Below are 22,391 nucleotides of genomic sequence, written 5' to 3' on the forward strand. Positions count from 1 at the left end.
TGGGGACTTTGAATGTTACCCATGAACCTAAGCAGCGCCATTGAAACTCCGCTACTCTCCATGATCCAATCCATCACCTTCGGTTGACAATTTCCCCTTCCCAGCCACATCTCTGACACACACACGTACATATTTGGTCAACCCTATTATATCTAAGGGTGCTTCGAGTGTTGGCCGAGTATCTTTAGCGGTTTTATAGGATTTCCATTGCATGTGTAGTGTTTACGTAGTGAGTTGACATTGCTATTTGTAATTAAATTCTTTTGACAACTAATTCATTTATCTCATGTTATCACTGATCACGTGCGTTCCTACATCGCTGTTCTTAATTAATTATTCAGCTTCATATGGCTCTTTTTACTCAATACTATATATAATATTAGTTATAATAAGTGAGGCATCGGAGCATTTAAATTGCATGCACGATTTGTCTACCAATATAGTTGACATTTGATCAGCATTCCCCCCTATTATGGCATGGCTCTGATAAGTGCTCTTATGTTAATTAAAAAGGCTTATAAGTTCGATTATATAGGAACCCCCCCCAAAAAAAAAAAAAAGATTGAATGGAGTTTGTTATGCTATAATAATATAAAAATCAGTTCTTTAAGTATTAAAGATGAAGTTAAAAAATTGTTATAGAAGGTGAGAGATAAATCATTAATTATTGAGAGGTGAAAGTGTAATTTTACTATTATAATAACATGTAATTTCATTAAAATTTAAGGGATTAAATGACAAATTTATTGTTACTATTGCGTGAACCCTTATCATTGTCCTTGCCTAGTACAAACCCAATTCGATTTTGTACAATGTCTAGCTACTCTTACGAGCCAACAATAAACAATGGGTACATGTATTATCCCTCCGCGAGTAAGGTTGAGCGTTCGATCGAATCGAGTAAAAAAATTTTGAGTCAATTGAGTTCACAAGTCCTATTTTGTCATCCTAACTTAATTTGAATTTTTTTCTAATCGAGCAGAGTGAAATGAAATTCGATTTGGGTGAAATTGTTCGAGTCAAATTAAAAAATAAAATATGTCAAATAAAAATATTGTTACAAAGATAACTAGTTTCATGTTAGACCACATAAATTTGAAACCATATATATTTAAAAAAATTCAAAGAAAAAAAATGCTTGAGTGTAATATATTTGAATTATTAATTAAGTCCAAAATTATTATTTTAGAAAATTTTAAAATTTCAACTTTTTAATGTATTCTTTTAAGAATTTTTAAAATTTTTAAAAATATAAAATTTAAAATTTATATATATTTTGAATTTTAAAAATAATTTAAATATATTTTTGTAATTTTTGTTGTGAAAGACCAATTTACTTATTTTCAAAGTTAATAGGGATCAAAAGAGCATTCAAATTATTCGAATTGTGAAACTCAAATCGTGTTATTCGAGTTGATTCGAATAACTCGATTCGATTAATTCGAAAACGTTTTCGATTTTTTCAAATCGAATCGAGTTTTGTTTACTCCTATCCGCGATGACCTCATTCTTTTATCTCATCTTCATTTTATGCATCCTTATTTGTTTTGCTTTTCTTTATTACAAAGCCCTTGAACCGATTTGACATCGGAGGGCATATTGAAGTACAAACGCTAATGCTCCAAACTCATGTTCATCTTGAAGGAAGCCGAGAGTAATTTGAAATAACATTTTAGGGTAATGGAGAAAGGTTTACAAAGCTGAGGGAGTAAGTTGAAAAGATGATAAGGGAAAATGATGGTCGCATACAAGTAAGCCAAGAGAAATGTAGTAGAGACATAAGTCGGTTTCTTTTTAGTTTTCACCAGCTAAAGTTGTAGATATTGGATGCAAAACTGTCATGAAATTGTCTCACGTGCAGCTCAAAACACTCTTTATTTTTTACTTCTAGTTTTAACAATGACAGCAGCAACCAACATGATTAGTTGATAAAAAACTGTCGTTTTTAAATAGATCATGATTTCATGTAGGCTTTTTAGCTTTTGTCGAGACAAATCAATTTCTTGAGTTAAGTGGGAATGTAATCAATACATATGGGTCCCTTTATTTTTTATTATTCTCAAAGCTTAAACCCTGTTTACTACAATGACATTGTTTTCTTCTTCTTCTTCCAATAAACAGGATCGGATCCAAATAGATTAGATGTTGAATTCAAAAATCCTTTTTGAAATTAAATACTACTTGATCCAGCTCCAAATAAACTAATATATAATGAAATTTGTAGACATTGAAAATAGGTTTCAGTTGAAGCAGATATGAATTATTGGTTTCATTGAATGTGAATGGGCCATGGCAATCCCCCGCTCCCATTCTATTGCTGTCAAAACAAGAGCCTTAGATCTACATGTAGTAACAAGGCATATTTATAGGGTTTCCTCAGGTTCTGATGATGATGAAATAAATTGGTGGTACCCAAATAGAAAAAATCTAGGACCACCCCTTTCTTCTTAGGCCTTCCTACAGGCTTTTGGATGATTCAAAGCACACTCTATGGTGGCATCTTTAAGGAGGGAACCAAAACAAAAATACCCCAAAATAAGTTGAAACTGAGTATATTTTGAATGTGGGTTCCATAATTCATTTTCTTCAAATATCTCCAAATTATTGTTGTCAATAATCCAGGGCTGATATGTGATGCTGATAATGCTTTTTTACTGTTTTACTATACAACAATGGTAACTCTTCATCTTAGCCAGAAAGTGGAAGGACAAAAAAAAAAAAAAAAAAGACTGACAGAGTGAAAATAACCCACCTTCTTTGATGTTTTCTTCCGTTCATAATTTATCTTTTCTAAAATTATTTAGTATTGTAAGTAATTATTAAATCAAAAAAATAATGTCTTTTAGCTGTTGTTTTCATTTGTTGATGTTTTCAATCAACCAATTAAAGCCTCTCATATTTTTTTACTTATAAAATAACATAAACCAAATTAGAAGTTTTGGCAACAAATACAGATAGTTTATGTTCTTAAATTGTAGGGTACGTACTTAATCAGGTTTCCTATCATATTACATTTTTTATCCGAATTTAATATTTTCTGCATACCTTACCGATGATTAATGGAAATTAGATCTAATTATGCTTCTAAATTTTTGTACTTTTCGCCCATTTAAAATTTGATTTTTATATTTTAATTTTAAAATTTCAGTATTTTTATTTAATAATTGAAATATACTATTAAATTGGATTATATAATATTTTAAAATAAAAAATACTCACCTAACTACTAATATGAAATTGTAAGATTCTTTAGTACTATTTTAAAAAGCAAAGTGAAATCAAAATAATAAATAAAATACAATTCTAAAATAAAATGATTAGAGTTGTATGATTTAAATTTTATTAAAGATATAATACAAAAAGAATCAGATTGGACTACACTTCTTCTATTTGATTTTAATTAGAATAATATTTTTTAATCTTTAAACAGATGAAATCGTAACTCTTCTCCTATCGTCCAATTTTCAACTTTAGTGGATTTTCTCCTCCTCTGTCCATATTTTTTCTCGAAAAAATTTTCATATAAAATCGGTATATTTTATTTTTCCTTTTTCTTTATTTTTTGCGACCGTTCTATGTTACCATTATTCATGTAAATTTCTAACAAAAATTAAATTTCAAATATTTTTATTTCATTAAAATAAATTTGGATCTGGAAATTGTAATTAAAAAGAAGGATATAGCTTAAAAAAATTTGGAGGAGACAATATTATTGTCTTAAAAAGGATCTTATAAGTTATAAACATCGGTGTAAGATTTGCCCAAAAAGAACACACATCGATGTAAGATACAAGTTATTAACCTTAAAAATGAAGGGTTATTACAGAATTGACCATCTTCTTCACCAATATTTTTCCATAAAGGCATAAACAGATATAAAACCGTTGTTATCAATCATTCCTATACAACGGAGTGAAGTGAAGCCAAGCAGCTCTCCTACGTCTCTAAAATCTTAATCTTCAATTTTGCATTTTTTATAATAATTTATTCATTTTAATATTTAAAACAAAAGCTTAACCTTTCTCTCTCTTCAATCTTCACTTTTTTTTTCTTGTGTGAACAAAAAAAAGGGAACATCCAAAGTCTGCCGCGTTTCGGAAAGCTTTGAGAGTGTGGATCGCTAGAAAGGAAGAAGAAAAGCCCTAATTATTCTTTGAATTTTAGCTTCTGCATTCGCAATTTTTACAGTTATACATTCCGTCGGTTTTGTACTCTTTTGATGGTGGTGGTAAAATCATTGGGAGTGGCATTTGGCGTAAATAAGTGATGAAGTTAAAGGGTGAGTCGCGGCGGTTGCTTTTGTTGTTGTTGAGTCCGTGATGGGCGTAGCTAAGGCGTGGAGTTTAGCGTGATGTCGGACAAACTGGCGCTGTTACAGCATCCAGGCGGCAGCCTTTTAAGCCACAAGCCTGAGTGTTGTAAGTGGCGATCGTCTGCGGCGCAGCCGAGGAAGCCGATCTCATGGTCGCTCATCTGCGGCTTGATGCTTTTCTGCTTAGGCATGATCTCGCTCTTCACCGGACATGTGGCATCTGATCTCGAGTGGTACTCCCAGCGACTTATGAAACGAAGATCCTATTTCAAATTGGTAGGGAAAAAAAGGAAACTTTAGTTTCATTTATGTATTTAAAAATTTGAAGTTTATTTTTTGGACATATTTTATGACGCTGGTTTTGTTGCAAATGCTGTAGGAGGGAATTAATAAAGGACCGATTGATATATGGCAATCTGATTATGCAAAATACTTCTATGGATGCAGCAAAAGAAGTCGTAATTTTCCTCGTACGTTCTTGTATTTATTAATTTCAAATGCATTTTGGTTTTAGAAACTGGATCATTAGGAAATTTCAATCTTAACAGGATTTTTTACTCTGATCATAAAATATGTTTTTTTAGCTGTAATTCAATGCTCGTTTCCTGTATTTAATTCATAACATATCATCAATTCATACAAAGTTGTTGCTTTAGATGTAGGTTAAAACTAGATTATCTATGATTTCTCACAGTAATTGAATCAGATGGAATGAACTCGGTCCAAGCAGTTTGCTAATAATTTATTTTTTAAGCATAAGTTTTTAGTAAAGTGGTTCTAAATACTTGATGTCCTGTATCATCTGTTTTACCATTTAGAAAAGAGTACATTCTCCACTTTTTATTTATTTAAGTTTCACCAAACCAGTCTCTCAAGTTCGCTGATTCTTCATTTATGCCAGTTGCTATACGTGAGCGATCATCAAATGGTTATTTGCTTATTGCAGCAAGTGGAGGATTGAATCAACAGAGAACAGGAGTAAGTCGAAACATACATTATGTTATATTTTTTTGGTAATATCCTAATGGAAGATCTTGTAATTGCACCAATGGAAAATGTAACTTATCTATGAGTATCTGCTGAGTGCTGTTGCTCCTGCTTTATGTATATTGAACCAATAAGTTTTGCTTTAGATCACTCGAACTAATTTAGTTTTGATGTGCATCTAAGACGGGGGAATCCTACTAAATTTATTTCTTTATAGATAATAATTTGCTTCTGGCATGTAGATATCAGATGCTGTAGTTGTTGCACGGATTCTGAATGCAACCTTAGTCATACCTGAATTGGATCATCGTTCGTATTGGAAGGATGATAGGTAAGTTGAACCAGTTTATTAGAATTAGTGCAAAAGTGACATCTTCCTTTCGCTTCATTTGCCTTGTTAATTGTTTTTTTTTTTTTGCCTGACATGCAGTGACTTTGCTAACATTTTCGATGTCAACTGGTTCATTTCTTACCTTGCAAAAGATGTTACTATTGTCAGAAGAGTTCCTGATAAGTTCATGCGATCAATGGATAAACCTCCGTACACAATGCGTGTCCCAAGGAAATCCCCTCCAGAATATTATCTAGATCAAGTTCTGCCAATACTTCAAAGAAGATCTGTAAGATCACTTTCAGATACTATATCACTAATCCTATTTTGGTTATGATTGAACTTTCTGTTTCTAGTTTGCTTTTTCAATTGTCTATATAAATCCATAAATTGCGTACCTGTTGTAAAAATTAAATGTATTTAATTCCAATTGTCAACACTTGTTGTGTCTTTGAGTCAATAAGAGATCAAACAAAAAGTTGTTAACTTCAATTCCCTTTTCCCTCTCTCTCCTGTCTTTGTGGTTCAAAGGGAAAGAGTGTTCTTTTTCTTATTTGTATCTCTCCAATCCAAGCACCATGTTAGTAGAATATTCTTATTAGACATTTTCTAGTATATTTTGGTTTTCATGTGGGCCTGCAGCTTTTAAGTTTAACACTCTGAAAATTTTGTAGGTCCTGCAACTGACAAAGTTTGATTACAGACTGGCCAACAACATCGATGATGAGCTACAAAAGTTGCGTTGCCGGGCTAATTATCATGCTTTAAGATTTACAAAACCTATTCAAGAACTTGGGCAGAAACTTGTAACGAGAATGCGTGCAATGGCAAACCGTTTTATTGCAGTCCATTTGAGGTTTGTTCTGAATTCTAGAAAGGTAGAATTTAGCTTTTTAATTTATGTGCATAGCGAAAGGAACTTTGACATTGTAACCAGATGAGATGTGCCTCCCGAAATTGGGTTTTGTCAGTAATCCATGGGAATATCTGCAAAATAACTCATCACACTTTGGAATGAGCATGATTACACTTATTTCGAAATCCCTTTAATTTCATGTGGTTATCTCTATGACTTCAAACCAGACAATCTAGTGACAGTATAGAATGCCTTTCACTTAAGTGCCAAATCCTCAAAATTTTGGAAATGCATATAACTTCAGTGAGTTTATTTAACCATTGTGTTTTTGACTTTGCATCCAACAACTACTTTCTGCATCAACGGCTCCAGCACTTCAAATCTGAGTGTGTATATTTAATAACGGCACGTTGGCTCATATGCATATGCATGGAGAAACATTCTGAAGTATGATTTTGAACTCTGTGAAGACCTATTTTCCTTGTATGAATCAAACTCTTTTAATTACAGATTTGAACCGGATATGCTTGCATTTTCTGGTTGTTACTTTGGTGGCGGTGACAAGGAGAGGAATGAGCTTGGCGAGATACGAAAGAGATGGGAAACATTGACAGTGAGATATCATCTTTTTTGACTCCTTAATCAGTTCCTTCTTTAATATACAGCATAAGACAATGTTTTTAGTATGAGTACTAATGCTTTTTCTTTTCTTTTGCATCCTGGAATCTAGTAAAGTTGCACTCATCCTTGTATTGTTGCAGGATGTAGATGCTGATGAAGAGAGGAGGCGAGGTAGATGTCCACTTACTCCTCATGAAGTAGGATTGATGCTGAGGGCACTTGGTTTTGCAAATGACTCGTACATCTATGTCGCATCTGGAGAAATATATGGTGGAGAAGAGACGCTTCGACCACTAAGAGATCTCTTTCCAAACTTTTATACGAAAGAGATGCTTGCTGATGAAGACCTAAAACCATTTCTTCCATTCTCTTCTCGCCTTGCTGCCATTGACTACATTGTTTGTGATGAAAGTGATGTTTTCGTCACCAATAATAATGGAAATATGGCCAAGATTCTTGCAGGTCGAAGGTGAGCAGTCCAGTTATTTCTTTTATCAACTGCTACAGCCCCATATCTTCCATATAGTGCTAACTTTTAAGTTAATCTAGAAACTGAACTGTTGAGTTAATTTAATGAAGACATGAAATTTAAACCAAGCTTGAATGACGTCAACTATGAGCAAGAGTAATGCTCTTAAGATGACCATGTGTTAATTTGCATACCTGTAACATAGGTATGGGGATCGAAATCATAATAAAAAAAATGAAATTCTTTGATGGCCATGTGTTAGATTAGATGTTAAAAGTTACATATAATCTAAAATTTTTTAAAAATAAATTCACTTATTTTTGTATGATGTGCAGGTATCAAATTGCTTAGTATAGGCTCCATATGTGCTTTCCTTTTTTATTTCTTTGCATTTACATCTTCAGCATTTATTACATATTTAGCGTAGTGATGTTGCTCGCTGGACTTTACTTAACTATTCATGATTGCTTATTGGGATTTGAAGGAGGTACATGGGGCACAAGAGGACTGTAAGACCAAACGCGAAGAGGCTTGGTCCTTTGATGATGGAAAGGGATGAGATGGATTGGGATACCTTCGCCAGAAAGGTGAAGGCATTTCAAAAAGGATTCATGGGAGAGCCAGATGAGATGAGACCTGGACGTGGTGAATTTCATGAATATCCATATTCTTGTATCTGTGAGAGACCACTAAGTGATGTTGTAGACAACAAAAGGGGAGATCCTCGGTCAGAACAAGGAAATCAAGGATTGAGGGAGAGAAGCAAGGAAGAAGAACCGGTTTTGGGAGCCAAGGATAATGAAGCCTAAGGGGAAAGGAAGATGCTAATGCTACAGGCTGATTTAAGGAGTTTTTTCTATTGATTGACAAAGATCCATCTAACCTAGTGATGCATCTGCCCTGCTGACTTAAATGCCATCTCTTGTTAAGCCTGCAGAAAACTTGATAGAACTTGATGTTTGAGCCGAAAGCTCGGTAAGGGAAGCTTCTTTTGTTTCTTCTCATTTTCTCTGTTTGAATCCATGAAGAAAAAACAAAATTTGTACAGAGAAAGGGAAGATTTTACGAAAATGCAACTTTTGATTTATATATATATATATATGATATGTTTCGGTTAGGTAAAACACTAAAATAGTTATTGTAGCTAGTAAACTGTTATGATGAACGTACGATGGCTGAGCTTGCTGTGCTAGGTGGGCTATATTTATTCTAGTGTTAATGATCAAATTCATTCACCAATACTCGTTGATTGTGGACCTATTTTCTTTTGCAGTTCTTTTTCATGCCTTGAACATAAGCCAACTTGGGGCATTTAAAAATATTCGTCTCTCTGCTCGCTAACTTTATATACTAAGATGGCTCATGGCGCGTACTCTGGTCTCGGCCAATTTATCCGACTGCTTACCGTGACATATAATAATACTATCCAACGATCTCAGTTCAGAGCGAAAAACATTGCATAATGCAAGTCGCTTTCTCTATTAGAAATACATAGAGAGAGAGACAAATAATTTTAACCTATAAATAGCATTTTACATAAGCACTGGAATCAACAGGAAGTGGACAGATTAGCTACCATGGCAGCCAAAAGGATCCAGCAACCGCCATTTGTAGACATGCCCGTACTAGTCCCTTTCACCTGAACTTGTGTTAGCTGCTTCACTTGTTTGTTTATTTATTTATTATGTCGGTTGTTAGATCTACTTTGTAGCTTTTAAAAGCCAATTAGGTGCCCGCTCAAAGGTTTCTTTGTAATCTTTGCTTCGTGACCGAAAGGTATTAGATCATTTTATATCGCTTTCTTATTTCACTATCTTATTTCATTATTGATTGTATCACATAAATACTTGCATAATAACTATACGTCTCTTTTATTCTCTTTTCGTGTGTGTACCTTTTAGCAAGCCAACTAAGACTCAAACTTGGACACTTGTAAAAGTATGATAATGAATACTTAACTAAGCCAACCCATATTGGCCTTTGCATGTGTTCATCATTCTCTTAATTCTCCAATATTATCATGATTAAAGATAAAAATGCTTTGGCAGAATGATCGTTGAGGCTAGAATCTGTGTACTGAAGTGTCTTCAAGTAAACTTATTTTTCTCATTTGTTTTGCACCTTAGGAATAGCAACAAACAAAAAGAAACATCAGCCCGAAGATCAACTTGAAGCGCTGGAATAACAAAGGATTGATCAGTTGGCAATGCTGCTCTGCAAAATGTCAAGCCAAACTACATGGAAAGAGTTCCATATACAACAACCTAGAGAGAAAGACATGGCCAAGAAAGATAAGGTTATAATTATAATTGTTAACGGAAACCTAAAAATCAGTTATACAGCTACATCGCAAATGCCCAAGAAGCCATTCTCTTTCCCAGCTTTTCTCTCTAATCGTAATTTACACAAAGCTACACCGGTTGTTGACACTGGATTCAGAAGTTGCAAAACAACCTCCCTCCCTCTCACCCTTGGTTATTTCCTGTTAAAAGAGTTAAACCATAGTTATGCTACATGAACAGCAACATGTTCGGTTCGGCAACCAACAAGGGAAAAAAACAGCAACATTACTTCACGAATACCACGAAATTTAAGGTTCACCTCTACTACTCCTGTTTTGACTTTTGTGACTTCTGTCATGCGAAACAGAAGGAATTTTTGAGATGATCAATGAGCTTTGTAGGCCTTCCAAGAGCTGTAGACAACAAACAAGATCCATAAGCTGATCAAATCAAAATATAAGGGACAAAGTCAACAATGTGTTTGCTGCTAGTGATAATAACAAGTTTTCCTTCACCCCTTTCTTTATCAAGCAAAGAATTTAGCATAGAATTAGTCAAGGTTTACAGTGGCACATAACGGACAAGCAAACAAGTCTTTTAATTAATTTTCCACAAATACAACACTGAAATAGTATAAGAATTATTTTCGTAATATCCCAACTTATCAAAGAAGAAACAACCTTATCGGTTTACTTACTCTTGACGTTGGTTGAATCCTCCGATTAGATCTCCGAGGTTCAACTTCAGATACTGTTTTCATTGAATTGTCATTGGAACCTTTTTCCTCCTCAATTTTGGCCAACTTCCCAGAAGCTGGTCCAAGTTTCGGTTTGCTAACCCGTTCAGATTTAGCATTTGATGCTGAATTTTTCTTTGGGGGAGCATCTGATGAGAAAGCCACAGAAGAAAATAAGACCGGGCCTTTTGCTGCTCCATCAGAACTTGAAAATGATCTAAACTCCATGATGTTATGCTTTCCTGATATATTCTCCGCATGGCTTACATCTGCAGCTGCAGAATCACCGGGTTCAGAAACCAGAGTGTTTGATAAGCTGTCCTTATGAATAGTTCTACTAGAAACACTAGGCAGTTTTCCAGACTTGAGAACCTTAGGCCTATATACAGCTGCTCGTTTATCCTTTGGTTCAATTTTATTTTTCATTTCATGGGGCTCAGATCCTTGAGGCATCAAATATTTTGAAAACTTAGCTGAATCACTTATTTCATGAGTCTTACCACTCTGATCTGCAACATAATGTTTGCTTACTTCCATAAACTTTCTCTTCTTTCCTGGCTTAGGAACACCAAAAATAACTCTTGATCCTTCCTTCTTTAAACCAGTACGTACCATTTTGAGTGAATCAGGCTTATTCTCATCTCTGGTGCTTCTACCAATATTAAATATTTTTTCGTTGTCAGATAAATCCAGCAATCTCATGTCACCAGGTTTCCAAGACTCCTTAAGGTCTAAACTTTTTGAGAGCTTATCTTCCACTCTGCCTTCTACAACAGGACCGCCTATCCTAGGTCGCTTTTCCTGAGGGGTATCACCCTGAAAAACAGATCAATTACTTAGTATAAAGAAGCAATTAAAGTATCACCAGAGAAAACATCAATCATAAATACAAGCTAACATATCACCTCGTGGGAAGAGCCATTATTATCCTGAAAACTGGACCCTTCAACCCAACTACCATTCTTCCAAATCAGAGAAGGACGAAGAAGCCATGCTTTGACAACAGATGTTTCACCTCGAGCTTTAATAAATATAATGAAAAAGCCTTAATTATTTCTCAATGAACAAGCCACATTGACTTTAATACTAAGCACATTACAACCAAATTCGTTTAAAAGTGTCGTAAATACGCACATACCAGGAAAGTGAACAGTAAATGATGTTTCATCCGTCTGGCTCTTCTCAGTGACAACTCCCTCCCACCAGCTGAAAGGCAAATAACAAATAAAGTTTCAAACAGTGGTTCATTTCTTGACACTAATGTTGGGAGAACTTCATGCAATTGAGATTCTCTTTCTCTCTAAATACAACAAGAAAATACAGGATGAAAAGGAGATACACTCATAAAGTGCTCCAAAGCCATCCACAAAAAAAAGGCTTAAAATGCAATCTTGTACGACTTTAAGTTAAGACCTTTGCTGAACATCAGTTTGTTCAAAAGTTAAAAAGTGATAACTTATCAGATTAAAAAATGAATAAATTTAGGACTCCACCTTAAGACAAATATTGGTTTCATAAACACTGGATTGCTGCTAAGTTGTTTTATTGACTTGTCCACAAGATAAGCACAATCTATGTGATAGATTTAATTTATCTCAGTATTTACAAGACAATATTTATACATCCTTTCCACTATTGCTTCTAGAACAGTTAGTGAGAGTTAATATATGCTTACAAATTCATCTTGCAATACTGCTTTAGGGAAATCCAACAAATAGCTCGTGTTCAAGTTGGATAGCAAATATTGACAAATTCTCCTACACTATTTCCTCATAGATGCATATATACATGTGTATATATATATTAGTTCCTTGATTACCTTCAATAGTACCATTGGTATCCAATGAAAAGAAAGAAGATATTGCAAATAGTACATGCATACCTATCCTGCATCCATGAATCAACCCTATCCCCAGGAGCCCAATTATAGTCACCCATAGCTGCCCTGCGCCTCTTCCTTGTTCCTTCAAATGGCATGGCTGTAACAGGCCGAGCAGTACGTATCCTGGGTGCTCTATTCCCTTCACCTTCAAGTTCCACCCATTCCTTTAGCTTATCACCATCTGTAAGATGAGAAATCAAAAAAGGTTGGTTAATAAGGCATACTCAATACAAGTGTATGAGACATAATGTCTAATTTTCACTACCAAGAAAGCACTTTTTACATAAGAAACCAAAAATCACAATGTACAAGGTACGTAGTGAGTACATTAGAGAAGTAAGATAGCCTCCTGCATTTAATCATTACTTTCTCTCCACAACAGAAGCAAACATCACACAAGCAAATTCCTGATTCAGAATAGAGATAATCATGCAAGAATCCCAAAAGAGAAAGCGAAATTGGATACACATCAAGGAGTTGCATAAAAATTAAGAACAATGATTGTCTGACAGATCTTCTTTACTAGCAATCACCATTTAGTTAGTTCAACATGAAACATGCACATAGCTCACCCTCTGATCGAAGTTCGTTGTAACACACATAAGCTTTGCCATCTTTTAAATCCAGAATATCAGCTGGGAACCATGCTACTTTTAAGCCATCTCCATCTCTCAGTACCTAGAGAAAAAGAAATGGTAAAATTGTAAGAGAATAAAAATGACATGTCAACAACAACATTTCCCAGCAGTAATTAGGACTGCATTCAAAACTATTTTAAAATTCAAATACCACTACACCCCATATTTCCATCAAATACAACTTCAGAACTTAATGGAGTAATCAGCTAAAAATCAAAAGCTCAACTTAGATTTGACTAAAAAGTTACAAACCTCAACACGGGAACCCTCCCTTAAATTGTTATTTTTTGAAGTTTCCCCTCCTTTCCCATGTTCACTCTGAGTGATCACGGAAGGTGGTCCAAACCCAATTTCGGATTCAGATGTGACTCCTTTAGTTTTGGCAATTTCTGAAGCTTTGCGGCCTTTTGGTCCCTTTTTATCCTTTCCGCTTGCTGCAGTAGGACCCAAAATTCCACCTGTTAATCTAGAATGATCCTCTATAGACTCTCTAGCTATCTCTCTAAGAGTTGGTGACATTCCATATTCAACACTTTGCTTTTCCCTCTTTTCTACTTGAACCTCTTTTGGAAGCCTAGCAGATGAAGTAGGGCCTTCCACACGACCACTGTCTATGTGCTCTCTGACAGAACCATTTGGCTCAGGAGATGCTTGGGGTACTTTCCAGTATGCCTCAGGACCAGCTTCTACCAATTCAGTCAATGGGAAAGGCTCACCCATAGCAACAATCTTCCCAGCCTGTGATACAGCTTCCGCCGCCAGCTCAGCAGCTTTAACAATGGCATCCATGTTTTCAGCTCGCTTTGAGGCAGCTGATGCAGCTTCTACCCTCCTCCTAGCAGCTTCCCTTGCAGCAATTATGATGGAATTTGAACTACTAGTAGCGTTTTCACCCCTTAAGATGGATGCAGGAGTAGCCTTGCCAAGCTTCTTGACATTATCAGAAGCAATTGCATTAGTTGGAACAGAATTTTTGTAGCCACTTGAAACCAATGCTTCATCAGCCATCAATTTTGCTTGTAATGCAGCATTTGAGGCAACCTTGGCAGCTGCAGCTGCAGCCTTTGCAACAGAAGCAGCTGCTGCTATTGCCACAGCAGTGGAAGTCAATTCTGTTTCAAAATCTGGTTCCAAACCAGAATTTTTGTGCTTGCCCAACTGATTCCATATTTCTTGACTGTGATGAACAGCAGCTGCAGCAAGAGCAGAAGCATCTTCCGCCTGCTTTTGAGCCTCCTGGAGTTTACCAAAGGTCTCTTCAGACAGAGCAACCCTCTGATCTGAATCCTGTTCACCGTTTTCAAGATGGTCAACAGGGACAGATGTAACGAATTTGTCAGTGGATGACTTGGAAACAACAGTGGCAAGGGTTGTAATAGCGGCTGGTGTAGACACATTACTAGTCACAACAGTAGCTGAAACGGACTCTGATTGAGAATGCGGTTTAATCTGCCCAGGGTCCTCAGAAACTGTAGACTTTTTCCTCTTTCTGGGCTTTGGATCAGCAGAATGCTGACCACGTGTTGCTGTTGCCTTTTTTGTGTCAAGCAGGGGAGTCCCAGCAAAAACATTAGCAGGACAGCCACTCTGGACCATAGGAACTGTGGACGCCTGCTTCATCGCAGAAGAATGAGGCACAGAGGCTTCTCTTGCAGGGGTCAAATTAACTGTTTCTGTGATAGGAAGCACAGGAAAACGAGCATCAAAAGAAGAAGTCTGTGGAACCCAGGGTACACGGAAAGGGGACTGGGACATCCAAGGAGCATTATGTCCAACAAAATTCCTTATAGGTGGAGGACGCAATGGAGAAAGTGCCTGCTGATAATCCATAACTGCACTTCTCGGAATGCCAGTAGATTGAAGAGCATCACAGGAAGGAGTAGAAATACTCCAAAGTGGTGATGAAAGGGGAACCATTGGGTTTACAATTGTTGTTGGAGTACCCTTGCTGGTGGACCGACTAACAGGTGAGGATGTAACCTTATTCTGAAGTGCATTTCGTTTGACTGACTGATCAGAAGTTTTGGCACCTGAGCATCTCAATTAGGTTAATAGACAGAAGAATCAGAAGAAAAATTCAAGAAGTCAAGATAGATACCTAAAGGCGTCTGCATCGGAGTTTCAGGGCTAACAAGATGAGATTTTTGAGAATGTACCCTGTCTATACATGCTCGCCATGCATTCTCCCACATGGTTCTTCCACCATCTGCATGAATTTGATATTTTTTTAAAAAAAGGGGTCAGTAAATCTGTATAAAGAGCCACAGAGTAACATAGTTAGAGATGAGAAAACCTAACCAAGTCCACCAAATGCTGATATCATATAAGCCTCATCAGGTGCTGTTCCTTGACTGAAGCAACAATATTCAAAAAAATTAGATAGATATGCTTAAATGATCAAAGATCCTAAAGAGAAAAGAAAATACCCTAGACAATTAGATTTGACAATGATATCAAAGCCCATGTAACAACAATCTCAACACATATTCCATGTATATTGATCAATGTTAATTTCCAAACCCCTGCAAAAAGACTCAATATAATGCCAAAACATGTCTCTGCATGTATATAAATGAAAAAAAGAAAAGATAAACGACTTACATCAGAGCTCCATATACAAAAATCTGAGCACGTAACTGAACTTGCTGCAAATCGGTAAAAGGCTGGTGGAAAACTGCAGATGAAGAAGCTGAGGCATTCAAGTCTGGCAGGCTAGATACTGAAGTAGAAAGAACACCAAATGGCTTCGTGGTTGCCCCTTCCGTATGTCCAGAGTGCTTCACCTCATTGGATTGAACAAGCTGGCCAATTCCAGCTGAACTGAGTGATGCACTTCTTTTTGATCGACTTGCGGGAGTCATTTCTTTTGCAGCAATTCCCTTTTTAGTAGCTTCCTTCCCCGCACTCTTACCACCTACTCGCCTTGCTCTACGCTCAGAGGTCCCTTTGGAGCCACTACCCTCAGACGTCCCTTTGGAGCGACCACGTACATTCTCACTCTCAGATGCCTGAAGATTTGCATGACTCACCTCCTGAGCAGCCTTGGTACCCACTTTGCTTAAGCTAGCAGTTGATTGTGTTCCCTTGACCTTCTTGTTGTTGAGAGCATGTGCAAGATAGAGTGAGCATAACCAGGATAAATAACAAAAAAGGTACTAGCATCAGAAGAAACTTTTAAAAATTCAACTCGAAATGAGAATCAGGAAAACATAAGAGAAAAGAAAGGTCCACATAACAAAAGAATATCACTTATGGAAAACAAATTTTACCGAGGATATTGTGTCGTGTTGCATGGTAGAAAAAAGTTGCCAATTCTTGCCAGCTTCTTTTCCAGACAAATCTGCCAATGGAGGTACCTCAAAGGTGAAAGTTTTGTCTCCAGGAGATGCATAATTTCTTTTCATATCCTCAGAAATAGATTGGTCTTTGTTCTCTTCCCCATTAATGACCCCAGAAATTGAAGCACTCCGACCCTCGGATCCTTTCAAATCATCATTTCCAATTTTAATTGGGAACTGCTCAGATGTTCTAATGACAATAGGAGAGCCACATGAAGGATTGTCAAGATCGGCACTACTACTTCCACTTCCCATCATGTGAATCTTAGTTTGAGATTCAGATGAGGGTGCAGAAGGAAAGGAGCTGTTATCAGTCTTTGCATGACCGCCTGCAACATCAAAATAATCCATCAGATGAATAACATTAGATAAAGTGGGAGAAAGCGAAAGCTGATTAAATGGTCTCAAAAGAAAATAGAGCCATGAAAGAGGCTAAGCATGCATTTAATTTGTAAAGTGTACATTTATAGAAACAAGTAGATAGGTCATAGAAAACCCTTAAACATGATATAACTTCAAAAGCAGAAGATACAAACAAAAGAAGATGCATCTCGGGAGAACATCGAAGAGGTGGAGGGGGTGTAAAAAAGAAATAGGAAAACAAACCAACCACCAAAACGACAGATAACAGATCTAAAGAACAAGACTGAGAAGAGTAAACCAGGAATTCTACCATGACAGGCTTAAACTATCTAATTACTTCAAAATTAAATGATAAAATAAACTCACCATCAACATGATGCATAGCAACGTGATCACTGTTCTTCTCTTTTATAAGTAATTTGGGGTCACTATCTTCAGGATGATTTTGGCCAGAATCACAGGTAGGTTCCTTTGAAGTTGAAGGCGATGAACTTGTCGATGTCTGGTTATTTTGTTGTATTGATACAGCACCTGAGGGGAACTTTTTGTTGTCAGACATTAATCTTATGGAGATTCCAGTGACAGAAAGGTAAGGATATGCATAATAAAAACAACAGTAGGTCAAAACCAACAAATTATCATTGGAAAAATAATTACCAAGAAGTCATCATCAGAAAACTATATATTAAGAGAGAACTACGTGTCAAGGAAAACCACCATAATGACAAGGTACAGACAACAGTAAAACAGGTGCACCATACTAGGTAAACCAAGAAACCCTACTAATCATTAAAGGTCACCTGCAGCTTCTGAAGAACCCGATTTAGAAATAACTCGAGCTTCAGCACCATCAGTTCCTCTCACCGTTGAATCAGAGACGATAGATGATACATGCTTATCCCTTACAACCTCCACTGACAGTCCATGAATTGCCTGGTCTCCATGTTGGCCCTCATCAATAGAAGTACCCTCCATTGACAAGGACTGATCAACTTTACTACAAGAGGACTGTCCACTAGTCTCACAAGGTGCACCCTTTTCCGATGTCATTCCAGAAGTATTCATGATTGAGAAACTTGTTTCTGAAGATGACACTTGAACCTTGTTTTGATCAGACACAGCAGCAGTAGCAGCAGGAAGATCCTTACCAGAAGGCGAAAGAACACACTCCACTGTAACACAGGAACACCAATTTAGCAAATGACGCAGGATGTATAAAAGATGACAAAATGAAAGAATGGTAAGCTCAATTATCAGACATAATGCTTCAATATATACATACTTGACTTGCCACTAATGGCAACATCAGATTGTAAAATCGAAGCTAACTCATCAGCTGTGCCACCTGTACCGGAGGATGAGAAGTCAACTCCCTTTATTACAGGCACAGATCCACCTTCCCCACAATCTGTGTTACTAGAATCGGAAGACAATTTGGTGTTCTGATTTGCAGCAGTTGAAACAGTCTGATCAGATTTATAATCATCACTATGTTCAACGACTATACTTTCTTCACATTCTTTCATAGGTTCTGTTCCCAAAGTATTGTGGGAACCTTCACCTTCACGCTTAGAACCATTATCATCCACTACCAAAGATTTTTCAGACTTGCTGCTCAAGATTTTCATATCAGGGTGGCTATCACTGTCTAACGAATCCTTCTTCTCTAGAGCATCACATGCTATCTGCACCGTTGAATCCATATTTGACTCTAGACTCATAGAATTTCTAGTATCCATATTGCTGACTTCACTTCCATGTTCCTTAAGGTCAGTATCACCAACAAAAGGCATTGGTGATATGTCATGTAATTTTCTTTCAGACAAGACAATGTCTTCGGAAATGCTAGTCCGCAAAGGACTTTCTACCCTCAAGCCCTCGCTGCACCCTTCCACCATATGGAGGTTGGAATTCCCTTTCGATATCCTATCAACAGGCTCACCTGCAGTCGTAATGTTTCCAATAGCATGTCCATCTTCCTTAGAATGCACGTCCAAGGCTGAATTCTTCTGTGCAAGCAAGGTAACACTTACAACTGCATTCTCACTCACGTTCTGACCATCAGTTTGAACTTCTTGGCTCAAGTCAACATTTTGACTTGCTGAACCGTCCACATTTTCATCAATGAGATCATGTTTTAAATGTGTGGTATCTTGACTATCTATCAAAGCATTACTTGCATAAGTGTTCTGCACGGAGTGAATCACAGCATCAACTTGTGAACCAGTACATTTATCTTCCTGCTCCCTGTCATCCACAGATTGATCAACAGAAGCTTCCACTAGATTTTCGTTAACACTATGTTCTTTAGAATCATCTCTCTTAGTCACAGGCAAGTCAGTATTTCTGGTATTTAGATCTTCCAATGTGCTATCAACAGATATGCCAAATTCATGCATTTGAGAAACACCTTCAACCAGCAGATGATCTCCTCCTACATCATCTTTCAACCCAGGAAGTTTCCCTGGAAACTCTCCTGACTGTAATGCAGGCTGTAAGTCATCCCCCACTTTAGAAAGACCACCATCTCCATGTTTCAAAGTAGGCTCCATCTGATTTATTAAGCAGCCCAGTTCATCACAGGCATCTGAATTCTTACTAATAGTCTGAACAGGAATAGTTTCGTCCTGTCCTACAGACTTTAATAGCATTTCAACAGATTCTGAGGAGGCTGCCTCAGACCAGACATTGTTGCACCTAGAAATTGAACAAGATTCAGCTGCACTTGAACTAAATGCAATCCCAGTACCCCCACGAGAAAAATCTTCAATCCACTGATTATCTTCACTACTTTCAATGCCAAGAAAAACTTCAGTTTCAACCAAACTATCAAATCTTAAATGCCCATGAAGGTTATCATCAAAATCAAATCTTGGGAGAGCATAAGGGCGTAAAACAGGAGGAAATTTATTGTTCCCTTCACCAGCTAAATGACGATTGTGGCTTTGGGAATCATTTTCATCATTATCCATGAGTGTATCCCTACAACAGGAAAACATTTAATGAAGAAAATGGGATGTTGAATTGCAGTTCAAATAGTACACAGATAAAGTGGTGAGGCATCAGAGTTTTAAGATTATCCTGGTCCAGTGCGCATTGCATAGGAAACAAATAAAATTTAGATACTTTCTCCAAAAGAACAACCCAAATTACCCAGCTAAGTACTTCCTATACCGCTGCATGCTAAATTACAGTTTAATGAACATTAAGTTCAACTAGATTAATTAACCAATGGAAGCACAGAAAATATGCCAACTGCTCATGCAACAAGAGTAAAATTGCATAAACAATGGGTACAAAATCTTTTAATGTTTCCTGGTATAGAATCTGATAAACTATAAAATTGCAGTAAACATGCATGATAAATGCAAAATTTAACAATTAAAACTTCATATCACGCCAAAAAAAGAGAAAAAAGTAAAAAAAAAACTAAGATTAACCATTGAACCAAAATTACATAAACATAGGGGAAAATAAAACTTATGCACCTCCATGGTTCACTACCCAGGCCCCAAAAAAAGGTTAATCTAAACCTAGAACATGCCAACAACTTAACCCTATAGGGGTGTTTTTTTTTAATAAATGAGCATGTTTTCTCCCAAAAATATTTAGTAGAGGGAATCTTGGCAACTGCGCATAGAATTTCATTCATTGGCATATAAAGCTTGGAGGATTCAGCTTTACAAGTTGCAGAAGCAAAAAAATAGAAGTCAACATGCTAATTTAATGTGAAAATTCAAACATAAATCAATTTGAGTTTACAAATGTTAAAAAACAGAAATATCTCAACGACCAGGTCTGTTTCGCTATCAGAATTAAGAAAAAAAGGATTTTATTGAACTCTTACAAGCAAGTATACATAATTGCCAAGTCTCACTCTCCTATATAAGGAGGCAAACTAAAGTATCAGACTAAGGCATTAGTAAATGGAAAGGCAGCAATTATAAACCCACCTCTGGAGTTTTAAAACTCCATTGCAGTATAGAAAATAATAATCCTTTAAAATTAAAAATGAATATCTATCTTTCTTCCTGAACTTAACAGATAGTTGCACTCAGATATCAATACCACCAATTTTCAACAAAACCCTAGCTCAAGCCACTAACTAGTCAACTGCGAATTGGATTAAACAAAAGCTCTAGCTCAGATACATTAACGATTAGAACATAATATTAAAAGAGAAGAAACTGGTTCAACATAATTGACCGAGCTACAGACAACCTTGAAAAGCATCCAGAAAACCTTAGTTCCAATCTATTTACGCAGGAAAAAAAACTCTAAACTTTGACTAACACTAAATTTGCCAGTTTAAAAAGATAACTATTTTCAAGCTCTAATTAAAAACGAAAAACCCTAAAAGATTGTTTATTTAAAAACCAAGTAGGAATATGAACAGTTACCAGAGCAAGTAAGTCTAGATACGCTACCTCCCTCCATTCGGTGATGAAATCCCAAGCCGTACCTCAACTCTTCCCTAGTCGTACGGTCATCTACTGCACCAGAAAAAAAAAACCTCCAATTCAAAACAAACAACAGTTTAACCATAACATGATAGCAAAAAGCAAGAAGGAACTAAAATACTAGCAAGAGAAAACCAAAAGATAGAAAACAAGAAGAAAAAGGAAAACATAAATTGCTCGAGTAAAACCTAAGCTAATGGAAGAGTAAATTAATTGAACAGTTTATTAGTATATGCTACTAACCGGACTCTTGAATTTTCCCGCGGATCGAGGTAGGGTTCCGGTAAATCGAAGTAAAAAAGAAGACAGTGAAAGAAAGAGAAGAAGAAGCGAAAGGGGAAGAAATTTTTTTTTTCTGATGTGTAATAATAACAATACGTAGAGACTTGTTTGGGTCTCGTTTTCTCGTAAACGGAAATGATAAAAATGAGGGTTCACTCAACTCCAAACATCATCATATGGACCCGCAATATTTCGGAATATCACACGTGCCTTGTTTCAAATGCTGATAAAGCAACTCTGATAATGTTAACGATACAGTCCCCCCTCCGTTTTCTCTTGCGACAGACGAGTTCCTGGCGGTGCGATTTGATGCATCGTGTGTGAATATGGACGGTGAAGATGGTAACTGTGACCCGTAATTTTGATTACGTTGACTGTTTTTAACTTTTCATTTCTTTATTTCTTAAAATAGAAAAAAACAAAAAAAAAACATGAAATGGAAAATCCGAAGTCGTCTCATATCTAGTGAAGATCACGTGGTGGAGGACGGTTGGTTAGAGACTTATTATATATCTACTATTTTATATCAACGGTCCGATATTTTCTTGATTTTGTTACCAAATAGTTTTGGACTGTTTGATGAGATTGATCAGTCCAACAATTGCAGATGTTGCCAAAAAGTAAACGACCGATCAGTTGGGATGTAATTAAATACTTTTTTCATTTTTCTTTTTGCAACATAAGGATGTAATTGAATAGTGATAAACAATTTAGGAAAATCTACATTAAATACAATTAAAGTTCATTATTTATACTCTTATTTAAATCTCTAATTAAATTTGTATTACGAGTCAACAAGATATTAATTTGATTAAAAATTATTTCGTATTTTAC

General features: G+C 36.2%; 2 protein-coding genes across 10 annotated transcripts; one reads left to right on the forward strand and one right to left on the reverse strand.

Annotated features, from left to right (window-relative positions):
• The first annotated feature begins 3,702 nt into the window (after positions 1-3,702).
• On the forward strand, positions 3,703-8,815 carry LOC108469523 (O-fucosyltransferase 29-like). The gene is made up of 9 exons (XM_017770394.2): positions 3,703-4,588; positions 4,692-4,782; positions 5,214-5,290; positions 5,542-5,630; positions 5,730-5,919; positions 6,305-6,486; positions 6,997-7,099; positions 7,248-7,576; positions 8,061-8,815. Exons 1-9 carry the CDS (start codon positions 4,352-4,354, stop codon positions 8,383-8,385), a joined length of 1,623 nt encoding a protein of 540 aa, XP_017625883.1. The 5' UTR covers positions 3,703-4,351; the 3' UTR covers positions 8,386-8,815.
• A 1,040-nt stretch (positions 8,816-9,855) lies between these two features.
• Positions 9,856-22,047, reverse strand: LOC108469522 (uncharacterized). Of its 9 annotated transcripts, none has more exons than XM_053031984.1 (18): positions 21,519-22,047; positions 21,216-21,308; positions 18,098-19,797; positions 17,616-17,987; positions 17,182-17,346; positions 16,384-16,781; positions 15,716-16,203; positions 15,413-15,465; positions 15,213-15,320; positions 13,367-15,144; positions 13,049-13,154; positions 12,477-12,657; positions 11,733-11,800; positions 11,500-11,615; positions 11,095-11,410; positions 10,556-10,869; positions 10,178-10,271; positions 9,856-10,058 (listed from the first exon to the last, which is right to left on the reverse strand). In XM_053031984.1, exons 3-18 carry the CDS (start codon positions 19,785-19,787, stop codon positions 10,042-10,044), a joined length of 6,264 nt encoding a protein of 2,087 aa, XP_052887944.1. In that variant the 5' UTR covers positions 19,788-19,797; positions 21,216-21,308; positions 21,519-22,047; the 3' UTR covers positions 9,856-10,041. The 9 variants fall into 9 exon arrangements, with proteins under 9 accessions (XP_052887944.1, XP_052887943.1, XP_052887940.1 ...); XM_053031983.1 differs by having other exon boundaries at positions 15,716-16,206; XM_053031980.1 differs by having other exon boundaries at positions 10,556-11,410; positions 15,716-16,206; positions 21,243-21,305.
• Positions 22,048-22,391: the final 344 nt, after the last annotated feature.

Source organism: Gossypium arboreum, chromosome 8 (assembly GCF_025698485.1).
Source record: "Gossypium arboreum isolate Shixiya-1 chromosome 8, ASM2569848v2, whole genome shotgun sequence".
Lineage (NCBI taxonomy): Eukaryota > Viridiplantae > Streptophyta > Magnoliopsida > Malvales > Malvaceae > Gossypium > Gossypium arboreum.